The 26,604-nt window shown below is 47.4% G+C and overlaps 1 protein-coding gene across 1 annotated transcript in view; it reads left to right on the plus strand.

Moving 5' to 3' along the window:
• Positions 1 to 26,604, plus strand: part of TSPOAP1 (TSPO associated protein 1) — a 249,325-nt gene that overhangs the window by 127,191 nt on the left and 95,530 nt on the right. The window contains exon 6 of the mRNA XM_069759747.1: positions 439 to 522. Coding sequence (XP_069615848.1) covers positions 439 to 522 — 84 coding nt within the window. The remainder of the gene's footprint in view (positions 1 to 438; positions 523 to 26,604) is intronic.

Genomic DNA, 26,604 nt, shown 5'->3' on the forward strand with positions numbered 1-26,604 from the left:
ACCCCCTTTGTACTATTTACTTCATACACAGGGTACTGCACAGACCCTGTCTCATCGCCAGCAGCTATACTTGGTTTCACCTAGTATATATTTATTTTCCCCCTCCTCACCTCTCCTCTATTTTAGCCAAGCGCCAGTGTTTACTGATCTATTTAGATTATACTCACCCGGGGGCGGTCTGGGTCCGACGCCTCCCATCTTCATACGATGACATCCTCTTTTTTGCTTCCTGTTGCGGCTCCGGCGCAGGCGTACTTTATCTGTCCTGTTGAGGGCAGAGCAATGTACTGCAGTGTGCAGGCGCCGGGAAAGGTCAGGGAGGCCCAGCGTCTGCCTCTGCATAATTGTATAAGCAAATATTCACTAAACCTGTAGAGCTGCTATTTTGTATTTTGTGATGTTTTATATATATATTTTTTTTTTATTTTTTTTTTTCAGGAATTTGAATTAAGTAGAAAACGGAAAGAATGTGAAGTTTTAGAGCAAGAGGTGACAAAGAAGCAGAAGAGATGTGAAGAATTGGTAAGGAAATCAGTATGCTTGGTAATGTAATAATAATCTGTACATCTGACTGAAGTCGCAGTATGGAATTTCTTAAGAAATGCAATCTTTTCCTCTTATAAGATTTGATACAATTATGAACCACTCACTTGGAACAACTTTCCATACATAAAGAAATGTGGTATTTTAATGCAGAAAATTGACATTATTATTCAGTCTGAGATAAAGGGCTGTGCCTGAAAGTGACCCAAAGCTGACATTAGATCTGCACCAATTACCGTTGTACGACATGTATTTTCTTGTTGCTAGGGGTCTTTTTGCTGTATCATTCAGGCTTTGGAGGAAAAAAGTTTAATCTGTTACTTTCTATCAGTTGTAAAATCCTTTATGAATCATAACAAAAAAAAAACTTTTTCCAGAGACGAGACTGTGTCTGAAATATTAAAACCTAGGAGAGCACTTGTAGGTTTCCATAGTGTCCATTGAGTTCAGTGGAAATGCGGCTGCACCTTTCCACAGTTTTTCAAATGAGCCGTGTTGCAGTGTACTTGTCTCAGGGCGTTTTGATCACCCCGAGGTCATTCATCCTTATGTTTATAGTCTTTTTACCAGGCACTGCTCCTAATAGCCAGTTTCCTACTCCACACTGATGAGGGGCAAATACCCCGAAACAGCTGTCTGTGGATGGATACCATGTTTTGGCATAGGTGGTTTTCCTTTATGGATGCTGCCCTTCCCGTGGTTGTTCCTTCCCGGTGAAAGACCTGGCTTATTTATTGCTTGCGTTGAGAAACACGTTATGATGTCTCCGCGGCTTTTCTACATGTCTCAGGGCGCAGTCAGACTGCCGTATAAATCGTACCAAGAAATACAGTGCATGGACTGGCTGGCTGCTCTCCCTGCCAGAAAGTGACAGCTTAATTTATTTCTATGCAGCTATCCCACTCCGGTAGGGAGCGCCGCCAGCCAGTCTATGCACTCCGTGCTGATTTCTATGGCCATCTGACTGCGCCCTTACAATGAGGTATATATACAGACATACGTAATGAATGGAATGTAGTGTAGGACCTTACATATAAATATATGGTTTGTTTTTTTCCTGTTACTTTTTACTTTTAGAACGTTCTGTTTTACTATAGGAATTGCTCACGTTTTTTGTTTTTTTTTTTCAAGTGTACAAAAAGTAGTAGTAATTTTTATGGTAGTTTCCACTGATCAATTTATAATGCTGTTTTATTATTCTATTCTAAATATTTAGCCTAATTATTTAGTAATCTATAAATGAACTAAATGAGGAACATTGCTCTGTACATCTATTTACACCGTGTGCAGAATTATTAGGCAAGTTGTATTTATCGGTCGTCCATGACAGCACTACGGTGAGAGAGGGGATCCGCCCTTCAGGAACAGGAAAACTTACAGATACATAAGGGCGGCACCTCTCCCACGCATCAGTTGGTTTCCTGTTCCTGGAGGACAGGATTCCCTTCAGATACGACTTCGTTCTCCTATCAACACCCAGGCCGGCTGTCCGACCCAGGTAGCGAGGGGGTCTCCTACCTCGGGCAGTGCGGGTTCCTGGAAGCGCCACGGTGGGTCCGGGTAGGACTCCACGACAGTGAGCGGTGCAGGCTGAAGCGACGTCCGGAGGAGGTCCATCCCCAGTGGCAGCGAGGTGAGTATGTCCCCCCCCCCCAGAGTCCGTTCACCCTCCTGGGCCTCGGTCTTCCCCGCCTCTGGTCCCCCGTCAGTGCAATGCGGTGCAGGCTTTCCGGGAGCGCCCTGTGTGCTCCTTTCGGTTCGGGGGGCGGGACCGGAGCCGGGGGTCGGGCGCTGGCTTCTGCCGCAATCGCCGCTGTGCTGCGGCCGTGGGCGGCGGTAGTGTAGCGGCGGGCGGCTGGGGGGTCCGGCGGAGCCGTCCCCGGCTTCCGGGAGCGTCCCTGAGTGCACTGCCCGAAACCGGAAGTGACGCGCAGGGGGCGGGGCCTAAACCGGAAGTGAAACGCCGGCCGTTTTTTTGCTTACAGCGCCGCTGTCCTGCTTGCGGCGGGGGAAGGGGCGATTGGGGGTGGAGGAGTGTCCTACACGTGGGGGGGTTGATTCGGCCACACAGCTGCACATGTTCCGGATCCGGGGGAAGGGCTATTTATAGCCGAACAGAACACTGCAGGGCTGCTTGTGTGCCTATCTGCAGCTATGGATGAGCCGGAAGCTGCCGTCGGTCTGCTGGAGCAGGAGCAGGACAGATCCTAGGAGAAGTCCCATGCAAACCCCCAGCCGAAGACCCGCGGACGCAGTAATCAGCCCAGTCACAGATCTAGACAACAGGATCTGGACCGACCCCCCAGTGATCCGGTACCTACCGCTACTGCCTGGGTAAGAGATCTACGTGAACGTACCCTGATGCAGTCTTTTCCTATGTTTATTTCCTTAGGGGAAAAAATGCACTGGTAAAGTAAAAAACAAGGAGTGCGCACTATGCGCTTGCCCTTTGCCAGACGCCTACCCTAAAAGACTTTGTCAGTCGTGTGTGCGGCAGACGGTAGGAAATAAATTGATGGGAACACGGTTTAGCGGTAGCATCGGGGTAAAATTACATAGCCTTTTTCTTCGCTCCCATAGGTGGCGGAAGAGTCTCCTGATTTTACGTCAGACCTTAGGGAGATTATCAGGAAGGAGGTGAAAGATTCCCTGAAATCCCTGTCCCGGGGAGCCTTCCAAAAGAAGAAGGGAGCCTAGCGCCTCAGATTCGGATTCGTCCGCTGGCCCTAGAAAGGAGAATGATTCAGACACTTCTGTTTCCTCAGCGTCCTCTTCAGAAGAGGATTCTAATCGTTTCTGTTTCCCGCTGGACCAGATGGACAATTATTAATCTTAGGGCTCTTAACAATTTCCTGACCGTACAGTCATTTAAAATGGAGACTATTAATACCGCAATAAAGCTACTGTTTAAAAACTACTTTATGGTACTATTGGATTTAAAGGACGCCTATTACCATATCCCCATTTATGCAGGACACCAACGATTCCTGAGGGTGGTGGTACGGTTGGAGGGGGTAGTCAGACATTTTCAGTATAGGGCCCTCCCTTTTGGTATATCAGTCGCCCCTCGGGTGTTTACCAAGGTAATGGCTGAAGTTATGGCGCACCTTCATGAATCCGACATTCTAATAATCCCCTACCTAGACGATCTCCTTATCGTAGGTAATACGGCGGATCACTGTCTGGAACAATTACATAAAGTAATGGTTGCTCTGGAGCGTCTGGGGTGGATGCTAAATGTTAAAAAAAAAATCTCGGTTACAGCCCATGACGGTGCAGCGATTTTTAGGCCTGACCCTGGATTCTCAGGTTCAGGAATGCCGTCTGCCTCTCGAGAAAATTGATCGCCTGCAGCTTTAGGTGCTGAATGCCTCTAAAAACCCCACCATGTCCCTTAGAAGAGCCATGTCTCTATTAGGCTCCCTCTCGTCCTGTATTGCAGCGGTCCGATGGGCCCAGTATCATACTAGGATACTTCAGGGCGAGGTGCTATCACAACAAAAAAGGTTGGGGGGATGTCTGGAGAGCCTGCTGACCCTATCCCAAGACGCTATTGTATCCCTCGAATGGTGGCTAGACCGAGAGTACCTGTCCACGGGGGTCCCCTGGGAATATAATGTAACCCGTATAGTCACCTCAGACGCTAGCCCTTCTGGGTGGGGGGCTCACATGGGGGATATATTGGTACAGGGGCGTTGGGATCAGTGTCAGATGGAAATGTCCTCCAACCTGAAGGAGTTAACGGCAGTGGAACAGGCTGTTAAATCACTCCTTGTCTATCTACAGGGCCACCACGTGCGAGTTTTCTCGGACAATCGGGTCACCGTGGCATATATAAACCACCAAGGCGGGACCCGTTCCAAATCCCTAATGTGCGTAGCAGATCGTCTGTTCCAGCTAGCAGAGCAACATCTCCTCTCATTGTCGGCTCTTCACATAAGAGGAGCAGAAAACACTATGGCGGATTTCTTAAGCCGCAACACATTAAAGCAGGGAGAGTGGTCCCTGAACGGCTCCATCTTCAACCTCATCGTGGAAAGGTGGGGTCAACCGGAGGTGGACCTGTTCGCCACAAAAGAAAACAGAAGAGTGACTCAATTCTGCTCTCTGAACCCGAGAGAAAATCCCCTTTCAGTAGACGCCCTCCTCATAGACTGGAGCTTCAGGCTAGCTTACGCCTTTCCTCCCCTGTCTCTAATTCCTCTGGTGGTGAGGAAAATCAGGAAGGACAAAGCCACAGTGATATTAATTGCCCCCTTCTGGCCCAGAAGGACGCGGTTTCCATGCCTAAGGGCTATGTCGATATCCGACCCATGGGTCTTGCCAGACATCCCGGATCTCCTATCCCAGGGCCCAGTCTACCATCCTCAGGTGGTTGGCCTTCATCTGACAGCGTGGATTTTGAGCGGGCGCTGTTAAAAGATAGGGGGTTCTCTCTGGGCCTCATTAACACTCTGCTGAAGAGCAGGAAAATAATCACCACAAAAATTTATGTCAAGATCTGGAAGAGATTTCTTCAGAACTCGGGGGTAATAGCTGGTCAGTCAATACCGATAAACCAGATTTTGGAATTCCTACAGAAGGGGTTAGATATGGGGTTATCCCCAAATACTCTTAAAGTGCAGGTATCAGCCTTAGAGGCCCTCTTTGGCTGCAACATTGCTGAGAATCACTGGGTCAGCAGATTCATCAAGGCAACAAAACGGGCTAGGCCAATGGTAAAAAATAGGGTCATGCCATGGGACCTGAACCTAGTCCTCTCAGCCATGACAGAGGCCCCATTTGAGCCGATTACTTCAGCCTCTATTAAAAATCTATCCCTTAAAGTAACCTTCCTGGTGGCCCTAACATCGGCGCGTAGGATAGGCGACATCCAAGCATTATCCAGGGTTCCCCCTTACATGCAGCTTAGGGATGATAGAGTGATACTGTCCCCTGATCCAGCATATCTTCCTAAGGTAGTGTCCAGATTCCACAGAACACAGGAAATAGTTCTTCCATCTTTTCTCCCCAATCCTTCTAACGATAAGGAAAGGAAGCTACACACTTTAGATGTAAAAAGATGTATCCTGGAGTATCTAGCGGTAACTGATCCCTGGAAGATAGAGAACGCCCTATTCGTGTCCTATCAGGGTAGTAGGAAAGGGCATAGAGCATCGAAATCTACTTTAGCTAGATGGATCAGGGAGGCTATTTCGCTGGCATACATCTCAAAGGGCAAGCCAGCGCCTGAAGGTCTTAAAGCGCATTCCACTAGAGCTATGGCGGCTTCGTGGGCAGAAAGATTGGAGGTATTGATCGACCAGATTTGTAAGGCTGCTACTTGGTCTTCCCCAAACACATTCTATAACCACTATAGATTGAACCTGGGTGCCTCTTCTGACCTCTCTTTTGGTGTAAGGGTGATGCAAGCTGTAGTCCCTCCCTAGTTAGTTACTCCCTGTAATTCTCTCCGTAGTGCTGTCATGGACGACCGTCCAAGTCTTAGTTACTCACCGGTTAACGGTGTTTCTCGGAGTCCATGACAGCACCTGTACATACCCTCCCGTCTTCTTAAGTTCTGGGTGTACACCTCTTCCTTTGTTTATATAATTCACGGGTAGTGAATAGTTAGTTATTGTATTATTGTTTATTATGTATGCTATTAACCTTGGTGGTCCTCTTGTGCTCTGTAAACCAACTGATGCGTGGGAGAGGTGCCGCACTTATGTATCTGTAGGTTTTCCTGTTCCTGAAGGGCGGATCCCCTCTCTCACCGTAGTGCTGTCATGGACTCAGTTACTCACCGGTTAACGGTGTTTCTCGAAGACTTTTGATCACATACTTTTTATACATGTTGTCCTACTCCAAGCTGTTCAGACTTAAGAGCCAACTACCAATTAAGTAAATCAGGTGATGTGCCTTTCTGTAATGAGGAGGGGTGTTGTCTAATGACATCAAAACCCTATATAAGGTGTGCATAATTATTAGGCAACTTCCTTTCCTTTGGAAAAATGGGTCAGAAGAGAGATTTGACGGGCTCTGAAAAGTCCAAAATTGTGAGATGTCTTGCAGACGGATGCAGCAATCTTGAAATTGCCAAACTTTTGAAGCGTGATCACCGAACAATCAAGCGTTTCATGGCAAATAGCCAACAGGGTAGCAAGAACCATGTTGGGCAAAAAAGGCGCAAAATAACTGCCCATGAATTGAGGAAAATCAAGCATGAAGCTGCCAAGATGCCATTTGCCACCAGTTTTGCCATATTTCAGAGCTGCAACGTTACTGGAGTAACAAAAAGCACGAGGTGTGCAATACTCAGGGACATGGCCAAGGTAAGGAAGGCTGAAAAACGACCACCTTTGAACAAGAAACATAAGATAAATGTCAAGACTGGGCCAAGACTGACTTTTCAAAGGTTTTATGGACTGATGAGATGAGAGTGACTCTTGATGGGCCAGATGGATGGGCCAGAGGCTGGATCAGTAAAGGGCAGAGAGCTTCACTCCGACTCAGACGAAAGCAAGGTGGAGGTGGGGTACTGGTATGGGCTGGTATCATCAAAGATGAACTTGTGGGACCTTTTCGGCTTGAGGATGGAGTGAGGCTCAACTCCCAGACCCACTGCCAGTTTCTGGAAGACAACTTCTTCAAGCAGTGGTACAGGAAGAAGTCGGTATCGTTCAAGAAAAACATGATTTTCATGCAGGACAATGATCCATCACATGTCTCCAACTACTCCACAGCGTAGCTGGCCAGTAAAGGTCTCAAAGAAGAAAAAATAATGACATGGCCCCCTTGTTCACCTGATCTGAACCCCATAGAGAACCTGTGGTCCCTCATAAAATGAGAGATCTACAGGGAGGGAAAACAGTCCACCTCTCGGAACAGTGTCTGGGAGGCTGTGGTGGCTGCTGCACGCAATGTTGATCGTAAACAGATCAAGCAACTGACAGAATCTATGGACGGAAGGCTGTTGAGTGTCGTCATAAAGAAAGCTGGCTATATTGGTCACTAATTTTTGGGGGTTTTGTTTTTGCATGTCAGAAATGTTTATTTCTAAATTTTGTGCAGTTATATTGGTTTGCCTGGTGAAAATAAACAAGTGAGATGGGAATATATTTGGTTTTTATTAAGTTGCCTAATAATTCTGCACAGTAATATTTACCTGCACAAACAGATATCCTCCTAAGATAGCCAAATCTAAAAAAAAAAAAAAACAATCCAACTTCCAAAAATATTAAAGCTTTGATATTTGAGTCTTTTGGGTTGATTGAGAACATAGTTGTTGATCAATAATAAAAAATAATCCTCTAAAATACAACTTGCCTAATAATTATGCACACAGTGTATTATGCTGATTCATAGTTCATAATGTAGGTTGGCTCCGCTAGTAGGGTTTTGTGCAAGCAGGAAATCTGCTGTTTACACAGTTACATGTGTTCGTTATCTGTGGTCAAATATCTTGTGTATTCCTGTATATTCTGAGCCTTGTAGTTATTTTATCTCAAAATCACTTTTACGTTGCCTTTAACCCCTTAACGACCGCCGATACGCCTTTTAACGGCGGCAGTTAAGGGTACTTAAACCACAGCTGTGGAAAAAGTGGATAGCGCCCCCCAGAGTCGGATTTTCTCTGGGGTCTCGGTTACCGGGGGTAGCCGAGACCCCAGAGAACATGATTCGAGGGGTTTTTTACCGACCCCCGGGTTGCGATTGCCGGTAATTAACCATTTACCGGCGGTCGCAAGAAAAAAACAAAACGCGATTTCCCATTTAATTTCTCTGTCCTCCGATGTGATCGCACACCAGAGGACAGAGAAATGGGGTCCCCGATCGCCCTCGATACTCACCAGTCTCCCCCGGTGCTCCTCGTGGCTCCCGATGGGCGCCGCCATCTTGTTCCGGCGAAAAAATGGCAGTGCGCCGGCCGGCACCAGGAAGATCTTTGGGATTTCGGCTGCCGGGGGTAGCCGAGACCCCAAAGAACATGATCGACCCCTGTTTTGCGATCGCCGGTAATTAACTGTTTACCGGCGACCGCAAAAAAAAAAAAAGCGGTGTGTTATTCTCTGTCCTCTGATGTGATCGCACATCAGAGGACAGAGAAATAGGGGGATTTGGGGACCCTATTATACTTACCGGTGTCCCTGGATCCTTCTGCGTCCCCTCCTGCCCGCCGGCTTCTTCATCCGGTAAGAAAATGGCGGGCGCATGCGCAGTGCGCCCACCATGATCTGCCGGCCGGCAGCTAGTGGAGTTGGGGCTAAAATTAGGATTAGGGTTGGGGCTAAATTTAGGGTTAGGGTTGGGGCTAAATTTAGGGCTAAGGTTAGGCTTCTTTCACACTTGCGTCGGTACGGGGCCGTCGCAATGCGTCGGCCCAACGTACCGACGCATGTTGTGAAAATTGTGCACAACGTGGGCAGCGGATGCAGTTTTTCAACGCAACCGCTGCCCAGTCTATGTCCTGGGGAGGAGGGGGTGCAGTTACGGCCGCGCATGCGCGGTTGGAAATGGCGGACGCGACGTACAAAAAACTGTTACATTGAACGTTTTTTGTGTCGACGGTCTGCCAAAACACATCGGATCCAGTGCACATCGGATGCGACGTGTGGCCATCCGTCGCGATCCGTTGGCAATACAAGTCTATGGGCAAAAAACGCATCCTGCGGGCACATTTGCAGGATCCGTTTTTTTGTCCAAAACGACGGATTGCGACGGATGCCACACGACGCAAGTGTGAAAGTAGCCTTAGGGTTAGGGTTGGGGCTAAATTTAGGGTTAGGGTTAAGGTTGGGGCTAAAGTTAGGGCTAGGGTTGCGGCTTAAGTTAGGGTTAGAGTTGGGATAAGGGTTAGGATTTGGATTAGGGTTGGCATTAGGGTTACGTTTGGGATTAGGGTTAAGGTTAGGGTTGAGATTAGGGTTAGGGATGTATTGGGATTAGGGTTAGGTTTGATGTTAGGGTTGAGATTAGGATTAGGTGTGTGTTGGATTTAGGGTTTTAATTAGGGTTATGGTTAGTGTTGAGATTAGGGTTGTTTTGGGGTTAGGGTTGTGATTAGGATTATGCATCGGGTTGGGATTAGGGTTAGGGGTGTGTTGTGGTTAGGTTTGGAGTTAGAATTGGAGGGTTTCCACTGTTTAGGTACATCAGGGGGTCTCCAAACACGACAGCCAATTTTGCGCTCAAAAAGTCAAATGTGCTCCCTCCCTTCTGAGCTCTGCCGTGCGCCCAAACAGTGGTTTACCCCCACATATGGGGCATCAGCGTACTCGGGATAAGTTGGACAACAACTTTTGGGGTCCAATTTCTCCTGTTACCTTTGTGAAAATAAAAACTTGGGGGCTAAAAAATGTTTTTTGTTAGAAAAAAAACCCCAAATTTTATTTTCACAAATGCATTATAAACTTTTGTGAAGCACCTGGGCATTTAAAGTTCTCACCACACATCTAGATAAGTTCCTTGGGGGGTCTAGTTTCCAAAGTGGGGTTATTTGTGGGGGGTTTCTACTGTTTAGGTACATCAGGGGCTCTGCAAATGCAACATAGGTACATCAGGGGCTCTGCAAATGCAACATAACGCCCGCAGACCATTCTATCAAAGTCTGCATTCCAAAGCGAAGCTCTTTCCCTTCTGAGCTCTGCCGTGCGCCCAAACAGTGGTCCCCCCCACACATAGGGTACCGGCATACTCAGGACAAATTGTACAACAACTTTTGGGGTCCAATTTCTCTTGTTACCCTTGTGAAACTAAAAACTTGGGGACTAAAAAATCTTTTTTGTGGAAAAAAAAATTATTTTCATGACTCTGCATTATAAACTTCTGTGAAGCACTTGGGCATTCAAAGTTCTCACCACACATCTAGATAAGTTCCTTGGGAGGTCTAGTTTCCAAAATGGGGTCACTTGTGGGGGGTTTCTACTGTTTAGGTACATCAGGGGCTCTGCAAAGGCAACATAACGCCCGCAGACCATCTATCAAAGTCTGCATTCCAAAACGGCGGCCCTTCCCTTCCGAGCTCTGCCATGCGCCCAAACTGTGGTTTACCCCCACATATGGGGTATCCGCCTACTCAGCTTAAATTGCACAATAAAGTTTGGGGTCCAATTTCTCCTGTTACCCTTGTGAAAGTAAAAATTTGGGGGTGAAAAGATCATTTTTGTGGAACAAATATGATTTTTTTTATTTTCATGGCTTTACATTATAAACTTCTGTGAAGCAGTTGGGGGTTCATAGTGCTCACCACACTTCTAGGTAAGCTCTTTGGGGGGTCTAGTTTCCAAAATTGGGTCACTTGTGGGGGGTTTCTACTGTTTAGGTACATCAGGAGCTCTGCAAATGCCCGCAGACCATCCCATCAAAGTCTGCATTCCAAGAGGCGCTCCTTCCCTTTCAAGCCCCGGTGGGTGCCCAAACAGTGCCCCCCCCCCCCCACATATGGGGTATCAGTGTACTCAGGACAAACTGATCAACAGATTTTGGGGTCCAATGTCTCCTGTTACCCTTACGAAAATAAAAAATTGCAGGCTAAAAATCATTTTTGAGGGAAAAAAAAGGTTTTTTTTATTTTCACGGCTCTACTTTATAAACTTCTGTGAAGCACCTGGGGGTTTAAAGTGCTCACCACACATCTCGATAAGTTCCTTAACCCTGCTGTTCTGTTCGGTCTGGGGAGACCTATTTTGAACTTTGGTATTTTTTGGGGTGTTCAAGATGCGGTTCTGAAACTTGTGGTTGATTGACTTAAATGAGGATGGGTCGGTCGGCCACGGGTTTCAGAGCCGCATCTTGAATATTTTAAAGAATATTGAAGTTCAAAGTCGGTCATTTTTGACCAACAGAACAGCAGGGTTAAGGGGTCTAGTTTCCAAAATGATGTCACTTGTGGGGGGTTTCCACTGTTTAGGCACACCAGGGGCTCTCCAAACGTGACATGGCATCCGATCTCAATTCCAGCCAATTCTACAGTGAAAAAGTAAAACGGCACTCCTTCTGTTCCAAGCTCTGCAGTGCACCCAAACAGTGGTTTACCCCCACATATGGGGTATCTGCGTATTCAGGAGAAATTGCACAACAAGATTTATGGTTAAATTTTTGTTTTCACACTTGTGAATGTTTGCAAAAAAAAGTTAAATGTTCATTTTTTCCTTCCACATTGTTTCAGTTACTGTGAAGCACGTAAAGGGTTAATAAACTTCTTGAATGTGGTTTTGAGCACCTTGAGGGGTGCAGTTTTTAGAATGTTGTCACACTTGGGTATTTTCTATCATATAGACCCCTCAAAATGACTTCAAATGTGATGTGGTCCCTAAAAAAAAATGGTGTTGTAAAAATGAGAAATTGCTGGTCAACTTTTAACCCTTATAACTCCCTAACACCAAAAAATTTTGTTTCCAAAATTGTGCTGATGTAAAGTAGACATGTGGGAAATGTTATTTATTAACTGTTTTTTTGTGACATAGCTCTCTGATTTAAGGGCATAAAATACATATTTGTTTTTTTCATAAATAATCGCAAATAATATCGAAGAAATGTTACCACTAACATTAAGTACAATATGTCACGAAAAAACAGTCTCAGAATCAGCAGGATCTGTTAAAGCGTTCCAGAGTTATAACCTCATAAAGTGACCCAGTAAAAATTGGCCCAGTCATTAAGTACCAAATTGGCTCTGTCACTAAGGGGTTAAAGATTGTTCATGACTATTTCTCATCATGCAATGTCAGTGTTCAGTACTATTTCAAAGACAGGAAAATTTGTAATCGACAGATAAAAGAACCTTATGGATTATCACATTTTCTGGCACTCAGGATGGTGATCGAACATTATTTAAAACGTCATAATTTAATTGTTTCAAGGTTAAAAGAAAAGTCCCTCGAGTTTAACCCATATTAACTGACATGTTGATCTAGAAAAGGCAAAAAAAAAAAAAAAAACCTTTGAGGCAGATACTATTTGCCCCATATTAAGAGAAAAATTCTTTTGCAAGTCCAAATATATTTATCTGGCTTCATTAACCATATTGCATTTTTGGGATAATGGTGGAGTATCAGAAATCTGGTCTGTTTTAGGTTATATTTATAATTACACCTCATGTAAATAACATGTTCTGTGACCTGCAGAGCCCATTTGTACAGGGCACAGGATTGCATGGTGCTGTGACCATCGATCTTGTCACTGTTGGATCCTGTATTATGTGCCTCCAGCTTTATATTAGAGGTGTTGTTTGTCTGTATGTATGTATGTGTGTGTGTATGTATGTATGTATGCTGGGAGCGTCACTCTGTCCGAAACCTTTATAGACTGCGCAAGCTCCAGCGCAGTCTGGGCCTCACAGAGTGACGCTCCCAGGAGATCGCGGTATGCGTAAACACTGAACGCACACCGCGATCTCCACCGGAGAGTCAGGAACCGCCAGGAGGGTAAGTATATTCACCTGTCCCCCGTTCCAGCGCTGCATGCGGCTCTGTCTCCCGGGTCCTCTGCTGTGACGTTCCCAGTTCAGAGGGCGCGATGATGCGCAGCGCTGGAACGGGACAGACAGGTGAGTATAGCAAGTGCTGGGGGCCTGAACTAGCGGTGACTCCGGCACCTGACCCCCACAGCGCGCCGGTGTCCCCGCCTGCTCAGGCCCCCAGCACTCGGCGCCCAGCGACGATAGGTGAGTATGGTATTTTTTTTTTATATATGGCAGCAGCATACGGGGCATATATAATGGAGCATCTTATGAGGGGCATATAATACAATGGTGGTGCAGGATGGGAGCAGCACATGACAGAACGGGGGCGCAGGATGGCAGCAGCACATGACAGAACGGGCGCAGGATGGCAGAAGCACATGACAGAACGGGCGCAGGATGGCAGCAGCACATGACAGAACGGGCGCAGGACGGCAGCAGCACATGACAGAACGGGCGCAGGATGGCAGCAGCACATGACAGAACGGGCGCAGGATGGCAGCAGCACATGACAGAACGGGCGCAGGATGGCAGCAGCACATGACAGAACGGGCGCAGGATGGCAGCAGCACATGACAGAACGGGGGCGCAGGATGGGAGCAGCACATGACAGAACAGGGGCACAGGATGGGAGCAGCACATGACAGAACGGGGGCGCAGGATGGCAGCAGCACATGACAGAACGGGGGCGCAGGATGGCAGCAGCACATGACAGAACGGGGGTGCAGGATGGCAGCAGCACATGACAGAACGGGCGCAGGATGGGAGCAGCACATGACAGAACAGGGGCGCAGGATGGGAGCAGCACATGACAGAACAGGGGTGCAGGATGGGAGCAGCACATGACAGAACGGGGGCGCAGGATGGCAGCAGCACATGACAGAACGGGCGCAGGATGGGAGCAGCACATGACAGAACGGGGGCGCAGGATGGGAGCAGCACATGACAGAACGGGGGCGCAGGATGGCAGCAGCACATGACAGAACGGGCGCAGGATGGGAGCAGCACATGACAGAACAGGGGCGCAGGATGGGAGCAGCACATGACAGGATGGGAGCAGCAAATGACAGAATGGAGGCGCAGGATGGGTGCAGAACATGTCAGGATGGGGACGCAGGATGGAGCAGCACATACCAGGATGGAGACCAAATACCAATATAGATGCTAGCCACCCGGGCATAGAACGGGTTCAATAGCTAGTATAGATATATATATATATATATATATATCTATCTATCTATCTATATATATATCTATAATATAACGCTGGGAGCGTCACTCTGTCCGAAGCCTCTATAGACTGCGCAAGCGCCGGCGCAGTCTGGGCCTCACAGAGCGACGCTCCCAGGAGATCGCGGTATGCGTAAGCACTGAACGCATACCGCGATCTCCACCGGAGAGTCAGGGACCGCCAGGAGGGAGGGTAAGTATACTCACCTTTCCCGGTTCCAGCGCTGCTTGCGGCTCCGTCTCCCGGCTCCTCTGCTCCCGGCTCCGGAGGGCGCGGACTGCGCAGACGCCGATTCCTGCTGCCGGAATCGGCGCCTGCGCAGTCCGCGCTTTCCGGCGCCATTTTCTTGAAGACACACTCCGGCTCCACTGCAGGTGTGTCTTCAAGAAAATGGCGCCGGAAAGCGCGGACTGCGCAGGCGCCGATTCCTGCTGCCGGAATCGGCGCCTGCGCAGTCCCCGCTTTTTGGCGCCATTTTCTTGAAGACATACCTGCAGTGGAGCCGGACGATAGGTGAGTATGGTATTTTTTTTTTTTTTTTATATGGCAGCAGCATTCGGGGGCATACACACTGGAGCGGGGGGCATATAATACAATGGTGGCGCAGGATGGGAGCAGCACATGACAGAACGGGCGCAGGATGGCAGCAGCACATGACAGAACGGGCGCAGGATGGCAGCAGCACATGACAGAACGGGCGCAGGATGGCAGCAGCACATGACAGAACGGGGGCGCAGGATGGGAGCAGCACATGACAGAACAGGGGCACAGGATGGGAGCAGCACATGACAGAACGGGGGCGCAGGATGGCAGCAGCACATGACAGAACGGGGGCGCAGGATGGCAGCAGCACATGACAGAACGGGGGCGCAGGATGGGAGCAGCACATGACAGAACGGGGGTGCAGGATGGCAGCAGCACATGACAGAACGGGCGCAGGATGGGAGCAGCACATGACAGAACAGGGGCGCAGGATGGGAGCAGCACATGACAGAACAGGGGCGCAGGATGGGAGCAGCACATGACAGAACAGGGGCGCAGGATGGGAGCAGCACATGACAGAACGGGCGCAGGATGGGAGCAGCACATGACAGAACGGGGGCGCAGGATGGGAGCAGCACATGACAGAACGGGGGCGCAGGATGGCAGCAGCACATGACAGAACGGGCGCAGGATGGGAGCAGCACATGACAGAACAGGGGCGCAGGATGGGAGCAGCACATGACAGGATGGGAGCAGCAAATGACAGAATGGAGGCGCAGGATGGGTGCAGAACATGTCAGAATGGAGGCGCAGGATGAGTGCAGCACATGTCACAATGGGGGCGCAGGATGGGAGCAGCACATGACAGAATGGGGGCACAGGATGGGTGCAACACATGACAGAATGGGGGCGCAAGATGGGTGCAGAACATGTCAGAATGGAGGCGCAGGATGGGTGCAGAACATGTCAGAATGGGGGCGCAGGATGGGAGCAGCACATGTCACAATGGGGGCGCAGGATGGGTGCAACACATGACAGAATGGGGGCGCAAGATGGGTGCAACACATGGCAGGATGGGGGCGCAGGATGGGTGCAGCACATGACAGGATGGGGACGCAGGATGGAGCAGCACATGTCAGAATGGGGGTGCAGGATGGGTGCAGCACATGTCAGGATGGGGACGCAGGATGGAGCAGCACATACCAGGATGGAGACCAAATACCAATATAGATGCTAGCCAACCGGGCATAGAACGGGTTCAATAGCTAGTATAGATATATATCTATCTATCTATCTATCTATCTATCTATCTATCTATCTATCTATCTATCTATCTATCTATATATATATATATATATATATCTATAATATAACGCTGGGAGCGTCACTCTGTCCGAAGCCTCTATAGACTGCGCAAGCGCCGGCGCAGTCTGGGCCTCACAGAGCGACGCTCCCAGGAGATCGCGGTATGCGTAAGCACTGAACGCATACCGCGATCTCCACCGGAGAGTCAGGGACCGCCAGGAGGGAGGGTAAGTATACTCACCTTTCCCGGTTCCAGCGCTGCTTGCGGCTCCGTCTCCCGGCTCCTCTGCTCCCGGCTCCGGAGGGCGCGGACTGCGCAGGCGCCGATTCCTGCTGCCGGAATCGGCGCCTGCGCAGTCCGCGCTTTCCGGCGCCATTTTCTTGAAGACACACTCCGGCTCCACTGCAGGTGTGTCTTCAAGAAAATGGCGCCGGAAAGCGCGGACTGCGCAGGCGCCGATTCCTGCTGCCGGAATCGGCGCCTGCGCAGTCCCCGCTTTTTGGCGCCATTTTCTTGAAGACATACCTGCAGTGGAGCCGGACGATAGGTGAGTGGTATTTTTTTTTTTTTTTTTTATATGGCAGCAGCATTCGGGGGCATACACACTGGAGCGGGGGGCATATAATACAATGGTGGCGCAGGATGGGAGCAGCACATGACAGAACGGGCGCAGGATGGCAGCAGCACATGACAGAACGGGCGCAGGATGGCCGCAGCACATGACAGAACGGGCGCAGGATGGCCGCAGCACATGACAGAACGGGCGCAGGATGGCAGCAGCACATGACAGAACGGGCGCAGGATGGCCGCAGCACATGACAGAACGGGCGCAGGATGGCCGCAGCACATGACAGAACGGGCGCAGGATGGCCGCAGCACATGACAGAACGGGCGCAGGATGGCCGCAGCACATGACAGAACGGGCGCAGGATGGCCGCAGCACATGACAGAACGGGCGCAGGATGGCAGCAGCACATGACAGAACGGGCGCAGGATGGCAGCAGCAAATGACAGAACGGGGACGCAGGATGGGAGCAGCAAATGACAGGATGGGAGCAGCAAATGACAGAATGGAGGCGCAGGATGGGAGCAGCACATGACAGAACGGGGGCGCAGGATGGGAGCAGCACATGACAGAACGGGGGCGCAGGATGGGAGCAGCACATGACAGGATGGGGGCGCAGGATGGAGCAGCACATACCAGGATGGAGACCATATACCAATATAAATGCTCGCCACCCGGGCGTAGAACTGGTTCAATAGCTAGTCATATATATATATATATATGTATATATATCTCATGAGCTCCCCAATATATAGTAAAGTGTATTCACATGTAATTACTTGATTGAAGCACTCATTTTATTGCAGATAAAGAACCATTTAACAGTTTCTCAACATCTGAAGAATAAGTAAAGCACATCAGGGAAGGAGTTCTCACTAGTGATGAGCGAGTATACTCGTTACTTGGGTTTCCCTGAGCATGCTTGGGTGGTCTCTGAGTATTTTGGCATGCATGGAGATTTAGTTTTCATCGCCGATGCTGCATGATTTGCGGTTGCTAGACAGCCTGAATGCATGTGGGATTTCCCTAACAACCAGGCAATCCTCACATGTACTCAGCCTGTCTAGCAGCCGTAAATCATGCAGCTGCGGCGACGGAAACTAAATCTCCGAGCAGTCACAAATACTCGGAGACCACCCCGCGTGCTTGGAGAAACCTGAGTAACGAGTATATTCGCTCATCACTAGTTCCCACTAAGCGCCATATATGTGCAGCGTGGTGATGGCGCTGGTACAGAAGCAGAGCCGTGGACATCAGTGGATGGCTCCAGCTGTTGTCATTCATGCCTGTTTAACTCCTTACATGCCGCAGTCAGTAACAACCGTGGCATGTAGATGGTTGTGAGGGGGAAGGGGCTCTCTCTTACACTTCATGGGCACCACTGCAACATAACTGTGTGGTGCCAATGGTGGTCAATTGAAAGTCAAGCAGTGACCTATACTCAAAAAGTAAAAAGGCAAATGTTTCATTTTGCAAATACTGTTCTTAAGTAAAAAACAAAACAAAATTAAACAAAAATATAACACTATTGGTAGCGCTGAGTCCAGTGATTGAAAAGTCATACATATAACAAAAAATGGTATTATTAAAAATGTCATCTAGTCCAGCAAAAAAACAAACCCTCATACGGTTCTGTCAGCAAACAAACAAAAACAGGAGAAAGTTCGCTATCAGTATATGGCAATTCAAAAAAACAATTTTTTTTTTTGTAAAAAGAAAAAAAAAATAAAGCTTTTGGTGTGTAAATAGTAGTAAATGTACGGTATATATAAATCTAATCTTTGGGTCAGTTCGATTATAGTGATACCAAAGTTATCACCTTTTTAGTGAAAAAAACATATGGCCCTATGTTATAAAATTCTGTGATACGCCTGTGAGTGCAAAATGCTCAGTTCACCCTGAAATGACTTTCTTGATGAATGTTGTTTTTGAAACTGTGTCACACTTGATGGGTTTCTGCGGTTCTGGCCCCTCAGGAGTTCTACAAAGGCAACATTGTGTCCACCATATAATCCAGCTGTAGTTGTGACAGAAGACAAATAGCCTCCAGTCCCTACTATGTGCCCAGTCGTTTCAGACCACATTTGGGGTACTGCGGCGTTTATGAAAGATTACAAATTGTGGTCTTCTATTACCGTTTGTGGGACTTAAAAATGTGGGACTAAGTGAACACTCGAGTCTAATGGAAAAAAATTGCATCTTCACAGCCCAATTCTACAACACTTGTGAAACACCTGTTGGTCCAAAATGCCCACTACCCTCCTAGATGAATGCTTTGTGATGTAGCTCCCAAAATGGGGGCACTTGGAGGGGGGAGGTTCTGCTGTTCCTTAACCTTTAAGATTTTTAAATGGGTTCTAAAGAAATTATGTAACAAATTGTGGGTTCGTTTTCTTTTGTTACGCTTGTTAAAATGAATAAGTTGTCGCTAACTCAACATTTTAGTGGAAACTGTAATTTTTCATCTTTTCATTCCTTTTTGAATTAGTTCCTGTGAAGCACCTTGTTTAGGTTTTTTTTGTTTTTTTTGACACATTACCCCCTCAGTCATTTCAAAGTGGTAATGGACAAATCCTTTAAGTGATTTCTTAAGGTACCGTCACATTAAGCGACGCTGCAGCGATCTAGACAACGATCCCGATCGCTGCAGCGTCGCTGTGTGGTCGCTAGAGAGCTGTCACACACAGCTCTCCAGCGACCAACGGGTCGCGCTTAGTAACCTGATGTTTACCCTGGTTACCAGCGTAAACGTAAGAAAAAACAAACACTACATACTTACATTCCGGTGTCTGTCCTCCGGCACTGTGCTTCACTGCACTGACTGTGAGCGCCAGCCGGAAAGCAGAGCGGTGACGTCACCGTTGTGCTTTACGGCTGCCCGGCGCTCACAGCCAGTGCAGGAAAGCAGAGCGCCGGGGGACAGACACCGGAATGTAAGTATGTAGTGTTTGTTTATTTTTTACGTTTACGCTGGTAACCAGGGTAAACATCGGGTTACTAAGCGCGGCCCTGCGCTTAGTAACCCGATGTTTACCCTGGTTACCAGTGAAGACATCGCTGAATCGGTGTCACACACGCCGATTCAGTGATGCCTGCAGGGAGTCCAGCGACTAAACAGAGTGCTGGACTTTCTGCTCCGACCAACGATGGCACAGCAGGATCCAGATCGCTGCTGCGTGTCACACTGAACGATATCGCTAGCCAGGACGCTGCAACGTCACGGATCGCTAGCGATATCGTTCAGTGTTTAGGAAATTTGTCACAGATCAACCAATATAATCACACTCGTCTCTGCAGATTATTGAATCGTGACACCTGAACAGGAGATGTAATGATCCTGAAAAAGCAAAGTGACATCTCTGTGTATCTGCGGCTTATTGGTTGTCTCCAATTTCATAAAAACAGACATGGATATCTGAGCTGAATAGCTGATATTCAATATATATTCAACATTGGTGGTAGTTATTGGGGGGGGGGGTGATTTTAAGGATATGCACTTGAAGCAGCAGTGCTGCATAACTTTCCAGATATTCTGCAAGCACATCAATAAATAGAAGTGTATTACGGTAATTCAAGTGCATTTGGCGAGTACCGTTATTGGCATGAGATAAAAGACAGTAATGATAAAGTACTAAACTGGCTCCATTAGATTACATTATATGCTGCTCAATACGCAGTATTTCTTTCCTTTTTTATATGTCCCAGTGGTCATCTACATATTACCAATTTGTATATCAAATGCAACCAAGTGTGCAAACCTTTCAGATACCATCATCCTACGTCGCATTGGAAGATTATTCCTGAATTCCTTCCTTCTGCTTTTTCTCTTTTACCCCCAGTTCTACTAAATCCACAGATTTGTAAAGACAGTTGTAAGAGCAGAGGATTTTTGGTAGCTTTCTGCTGTAGAGCAAAAACACCCATTACTTCAAAACGATGACTCTTTTACCTGTGCAGGTAAAGAAGCTGCGGAGACACCATCACGTGTTTCTCAACGCAGTGATTCCAGAACACTGCCCCCATCCCTTATGGGAAATATGCAGATGCAGGTAAAGAAGCTGCGGAGACACCATCACGTGTTTCTCGACGCAAGCAGTGAATAGCCAGGCCTTTCCCCGGGAAGGAACAACCACGGGAAGGGCAGCATCCTATGAAGGAAAGCCACCTATGCCAAGCATGGTATCCATCCACAGACAGCTGTTTCGGGGTTTTTGCCCCTCATCAGTGTGGAGTAGGAATCTGGCTATTAGGAGCAGTGCCTAGTAAAAAGGCTATAAAGGCACAGATGATTGGCCTCGGGGAGACCAAAACATCCAACACCGCGGAGACACCATCACGTGTTTCTCAACGCAGTGATTCCAGAACACTGCCCCCAGGGATGTTTCTCAACGCAGTGATTCCAGAACACTGCCCCCAGGGATGGGGGGCAGTGTTCTGGAATCACTGCGTTGAGAAACACGTGATGGTGTCTCCGCGGTGTTGGATGTTTTGGTCTCCCCGAGGCCAATCATCTGTGCCTTTATAGCCTTTTTACTAGGCACTGCTCCTAATAGCCAGATTCCTACGCCACACTGATGAGGGGCAAAAACCCCGAAACAGCTGTCTGTGGATGGATACCATGCTTGGCATAGGTGGCTTTCCTTCATAGGATGCTGCCCTTCCCGTGGTTGTTCCTTCCCGGGGAAAGGCCTGGCTATTCACTGCTTGCGTCGAGAAACACGTGATGGTGTCTCCGCAGCTTCTTTACCTGCATCTGCATATTTCCCATAAGGGATGGGGGCAGTGTTCTGGAATCACTGCGTTGAGAAACACGTGATGGTGTCTCCGCGGTGTTGGATGTTTTGGTCTCCCCGAGGCCAATCATCTGTGTCTTTTACCTGTGCAGTACATGAATAAGAGGACTATTTTACCTGCGCAATGTGTGCATGGCAGGACTAGTTTACCTGCGCAGTACATAAATCCGAGGACTATTTTACCTGCGCAGTGCATCCATCACAGGATTATTTTACCTGCTCAGTGCATCCATCACAGGACTAGTTTACCTGCGCAGTGCATCCATCGCAGGACTAGTTTTCCTGCGCAGTGCCTGCATGGCAGGACTAGTTTACCTGCGCAGTGCATCCATCGCAGGGACCGCTTACCTGTGCAGTGCCTGCATAGCAGGACTAGTTTGCCTGCACAGTGCATCTAAAACACAGGACTATTTTACCTGCGCAGTGAGTGCATCCATCACAGGACTAGTTTACCTGCATAGTGCCTCTATCACAGGACTAGTTTACCTGGGCAGCACAGTGGCTCAGTGGTTAGCACTGCAGCCTTGCAGCGCTGGGGTCCTGGGTTCAAATCCCATCAAGGACAACATCTGCAAGGAGTTTGTATGTTCTCCCCGTGTTTGCGTGGGATTCCTCGGGGTTCTCCGGTTTCCTCCCACATTCCAAAGACATACTGATAGAGAATTTAGATTGTGAGCCCCATCGGGGACAGTGATGATAATGTGTGCAAACTGCAAAGCGCTGCAGAATGTTAGCGCTATATAAAAATAAAGTTTATTATTTACCTGCACAGTGCCTGCATGGCAGGACTAGTTTACCTTCGCAGTGCATCCATTGCAGGACTAGTTTACCTGCACAGTGTATCCATCTAAATATATAGATCAGAGCAATACAGGTATTTCATAAAATCTGGAAATATTGACAAATTCCTAATTGCATGCAAAATTCGAAAAATATGGAGTCAAAACTACTGTCTACAAATTACCAAAAAGCATTTATTAAATGACATTGTCACATTATAGAGTATAAATTACAAAAATACAATTGAATACATGTAACCATCACATAAGTAACAAAATGTCCTTCCTGCTTTTGTTACTTATGTGATGGTTACATGTATTCAACTGTATTTTTGTAATTTTTACTCTATAATGTGACATTGTCATTTAATAAATGCTTTTTTGTAATTTGTAGACAGTAGTTTTGACTCCATATTTTTCGAATTTTACAGTACATGCATCGCAGGACTAGTTTACCTGCTCAGTGCATGCATCGCAAGACTAGTTTACATGTGGTGTGCATCCATCGCAGGACTAGTTTACCTGCACAGTGCATGCATTGCAGGACTAGTTTACATCCACAGTGCATGCATTGCAGGACTAGTTTACCTGCACAGTGCAAGCATTGCAGGACTAGTTTACATGCACAGTGCATGCATTGCAGGACTAGTTTACATGCACAGTGCATGCATCGCAGGACTAGTTTACATGCACAGTGCATGCATCGCAGGACTAGTTTACATGTGGTGTGCATCCATCGTAGGACTAGTTTACATGCACAGTGCATGCATCGCAGGACTAGTTTACATGTGGTGTGCATCCATCGTAGGACTAGTTTACATGCACAGTGCATGCATCGCAGGACTAGTTTACATGCACAGTGCATGCATCGCAGGACTAGTTTACATGCACAGTGCATGCATCGCAGGACTAGTTTACATGCACAGTGCATGCATCGCAGGACTAGTTTACATGCACAGTGCATGCATCGCAGGACTAGTTTACATGCACAGTGCATGCATCACAGTGGCATTCTGCAGAAATCCACAAGGCTTTTAAATGCGGTGTCCTACTATATCCATATCAAGAATGGGGCAGATTGACTAATCTTGCCAGATATGTAGCTGAAAGTGCTCTAAGCATAGTCCAGTGTCTCCTGCTAGATGGTAAATTTGACTGAATTTTAGCACACATTTCAATCTTCTCTGGGGCATTTGATTTCACCCTTCGTTTTGCAGTCACTACCAATGGCAGCTCATCAGCTGGTCTAGCAGCCTCACATAAGCGGAGACTCGCATGTGGGAGGGAGGAATGAAAGTGTAGGCCACAAATGAGACTGAAGAAACACCCAGTTGGACTGCAAGCAGAGATCTAACATAATTGGACACCAAAATCAACAATTGGGAGGAACATCTCTGCAATGGATCGACGCAGTGCATAATATTGGCCCTGAGGATTGTTGTCGAGAGTTTTTTTTACCCTCATGGATTCATTGGGCAGAATGATTAGAAGCCATTATAAAGGCAGATAAACTGATACTTTCTGCTGATACTATGTTATCTGTTTTGGAAATAGGGAAATGTTGTTCCTGCTGGTGGTCTAGTTTCACCAGTGGGCACGAAGACTGGCTCCTTGGGCTGCTTGTTATATATAGCCTTCTAGTCACTTACGCCACTTATGATTCATCGCGTGCCAGGACCGTTACTTTATTTTGGTACTTGAGCCTGATAAATTAAACCTCATTGAACGGAATTCCTTAATGAGACTTTATCTTCAAGAGTCTAATTTCCACAAAGCATGTGATTCTGCCCCATTTCTTTGATCACATTTTTTGTTTAGTATATCAATGGAAATATATCATCTGTCCATTTTTTTTATTTTTTTTTAACAGCTATACAATTTAATATTCCTATCGCTTACTTTCTTTTATTACTGCATATGCGTGACAGATTTTTCTCAATTTCTTCTTCTTTGTGCAGCAGCCAATTTTTTTTTATTAGGTTTTCTCTGATGTCTGGAATATCAGCACTGTCACCCTAGTAACAAATCTAGACATGAAAGGAAATATTTAATTACAGTAAGGTGTGCCTGGCGGTCGGCGGAGCAGTTTTATTATAACAGGCTTGGACTGATTTTAGTAAAGATAATGTGATGTTAAACCAATTTACAACATTGTATTGTGGCTGTGCATTTACTAGAGCACATACGTCAAATCTGGCTCTCAGGATGATTATATTTGGCCCGTGATGCTGGGACAGTCCCCCTAATATGCTACATGGAGGACAAAGTGGGGCTCATTAAACTGTATAGAGAATCATGTGGTGCCAATTATACAGTATGAAGGACTATGTGGGTCCATTATAATTTATAGAGGACTAAGTGGGGCACATTATAGGTCACCATACTTTGCTGGGGGGTACAGCAGGGTCATCATACCGTGCTTGTAGAGTACTATGTGGGGTATCATGGGAGAGTACTTTTGTTGCTATCATACTTTATTATCTGTATTTATTAATTCAAGTTTTTTTTTATTCTTTGTGATTACATATTTAAATTGGGACATATGCGTTTTACTGCTCTTGCAAAACATATTATATTCCAGTATGCCCCATTTTTGATTGTTTATTTTATTTTAAGATCTATTAACTAAAATGTACTTTGTTCGTGGGACAAACCCTTTCAAGTGAACCTGTCAGCAGGATTTTGCTAAGTAACCTACAGATACTGTCAGGTTGGCAGTGCTATACTGATTAAAATGATACCCGGGGTGAAGAAATCCGTCTTGTGGTTCTTCTGTAATCACTGTTAAAAAGTTTTCAGTTAATGAGATGCCCGTGCTCCAGGGCGGGACTGTAGGCAGAGTCTTATCTTCTTGCTCTAAGGCAGAGAAACCAAGGAAAGACCTGTCTACAGGCCGCCACGATGCACAAACATTCTCTCTCTGATGAGGAAGATAAGACCCTGCCCAGCATCGGACTGGAGCACCTTGGACCCACCAGAGGAAATCATTCTTGGGGCCCACTATGTAGCTACATAGAAATAAATACAAGACCACCAATTGTGTGGTAAACACGCGAATATCATGGTATAATATAAGGTAGTACACGTCTTAAATATGTAGCAGGGGTTGGGGTAGCCCCCCTCATAGAATATAATGCAGCCCCCTCTCATAGAATATAATTCAGCACGCCACAAAATATAGTGCAACCTCCTTATAAGGTATAATGCAGCCCCCCATATAATATAATGTAGCACCCTCATAGGGTATGATGCAGCCCCCCTCCTATATAATGTAAGCCCTCCATAAAGTATACTGTAGCCCCCCAGAATATAATGTAGTTCCCTGAGAGAATAATGCAGCCCTACCACAGAATATAATGTAGCCCCCCATAGAGTATACTGTAGCCCCCTCATATAGTATGTGGCCCCCCAGAATATAATGTAGTCCCCTGAGAGAATTATGCAGTCCCCCCCACGGAATATAATGTAGCCCCCTCATAAAGTATAATGCAGCCCCCCTCATAGGGTATAATGCAGCCCCTCTTCACCTACATAATTGTTCTCCCCCTCCACTCCATCATTGCCGTCTCCCCCACCACCCCTATCTTTGCCCTTTCCACCACCTCCCCTATCATTGCACTTTCCACCACCTCCATCATTGCCTTCTCCCCCACAACCCCCATCATTGCCCATTCCACCACCACCATTGTCTTTTCCTCGACTACCATCATTGTCCTTTACACCACAATCATCATTGCTTTCTACCCCACCACCCCCATTATTGCTCATTTCAACACCTCCATCATTGCCTCCCCCACCACCAACATTGTCCTTTCCACCACAACCATCATTGCTTTCTTCCCCACCACCCCATCTTTGCCTCCTTCCCCACCACCCCATCAACCTTCCCCACCACCCCATCATTGCCAATCTCCAATACACACACACAAAGCACCTCATCACACACAGCACAGCATACGCACGCAGACACACACCATAGCACTACTCTCTCACACACAAAGCACCGCATTGCACCACATATACACACGCACTCAGACACACAGCACCACTCACCTCTCGCAGCACATTCAGGCAGCCTCTTCCTTTCCGGCAGCTTTCTGTCTGAAACAGCCGCGTGTTGATTGATGACGTCATCCAGCTGCGCTGTCTCAGACATGAAGCACCGGGCAGGACGCCGGGATGTGCTGCGAGACGTGTGTGTGTGTGTATGTTGTGCAATGCTTTGTGTGTGAGTGTGAGAGAGTGGTGCGGTGGTGGTGGGGCTTTACATGCAGGCAGTGTTAGCTGCAGCCTGCAGCTAATGCTGCCTACTATTAAAGTGAAATGATATTCACTCCTCTACACACCTTCAGGCGTGAATATTCATTTCTCTTTAGCGGCGGGGACAAGCGTGGCTTCCTGTCATCCGCTAGTGCTCCACTGGCACAGGGCATGCCCCCTTGACTCAGGAGCCCCATAGCCA

This window comes from Ranitomeya imitator, chromosome 3 (genome assembly GCF_032444005.1).
Source record: "Ranitomeya imitator isolate aRanImi1 chromosome 3, aRanImi1.pri, whole genome shotgun sequence".
Classification (NCBI taxonomy): domain Eukaryota; kingdom Metazoa; phylum Chordata; class Amphibia; order Anura; family Dendrobatidae; genus Ranitomeya; species Ranitomeya imitator.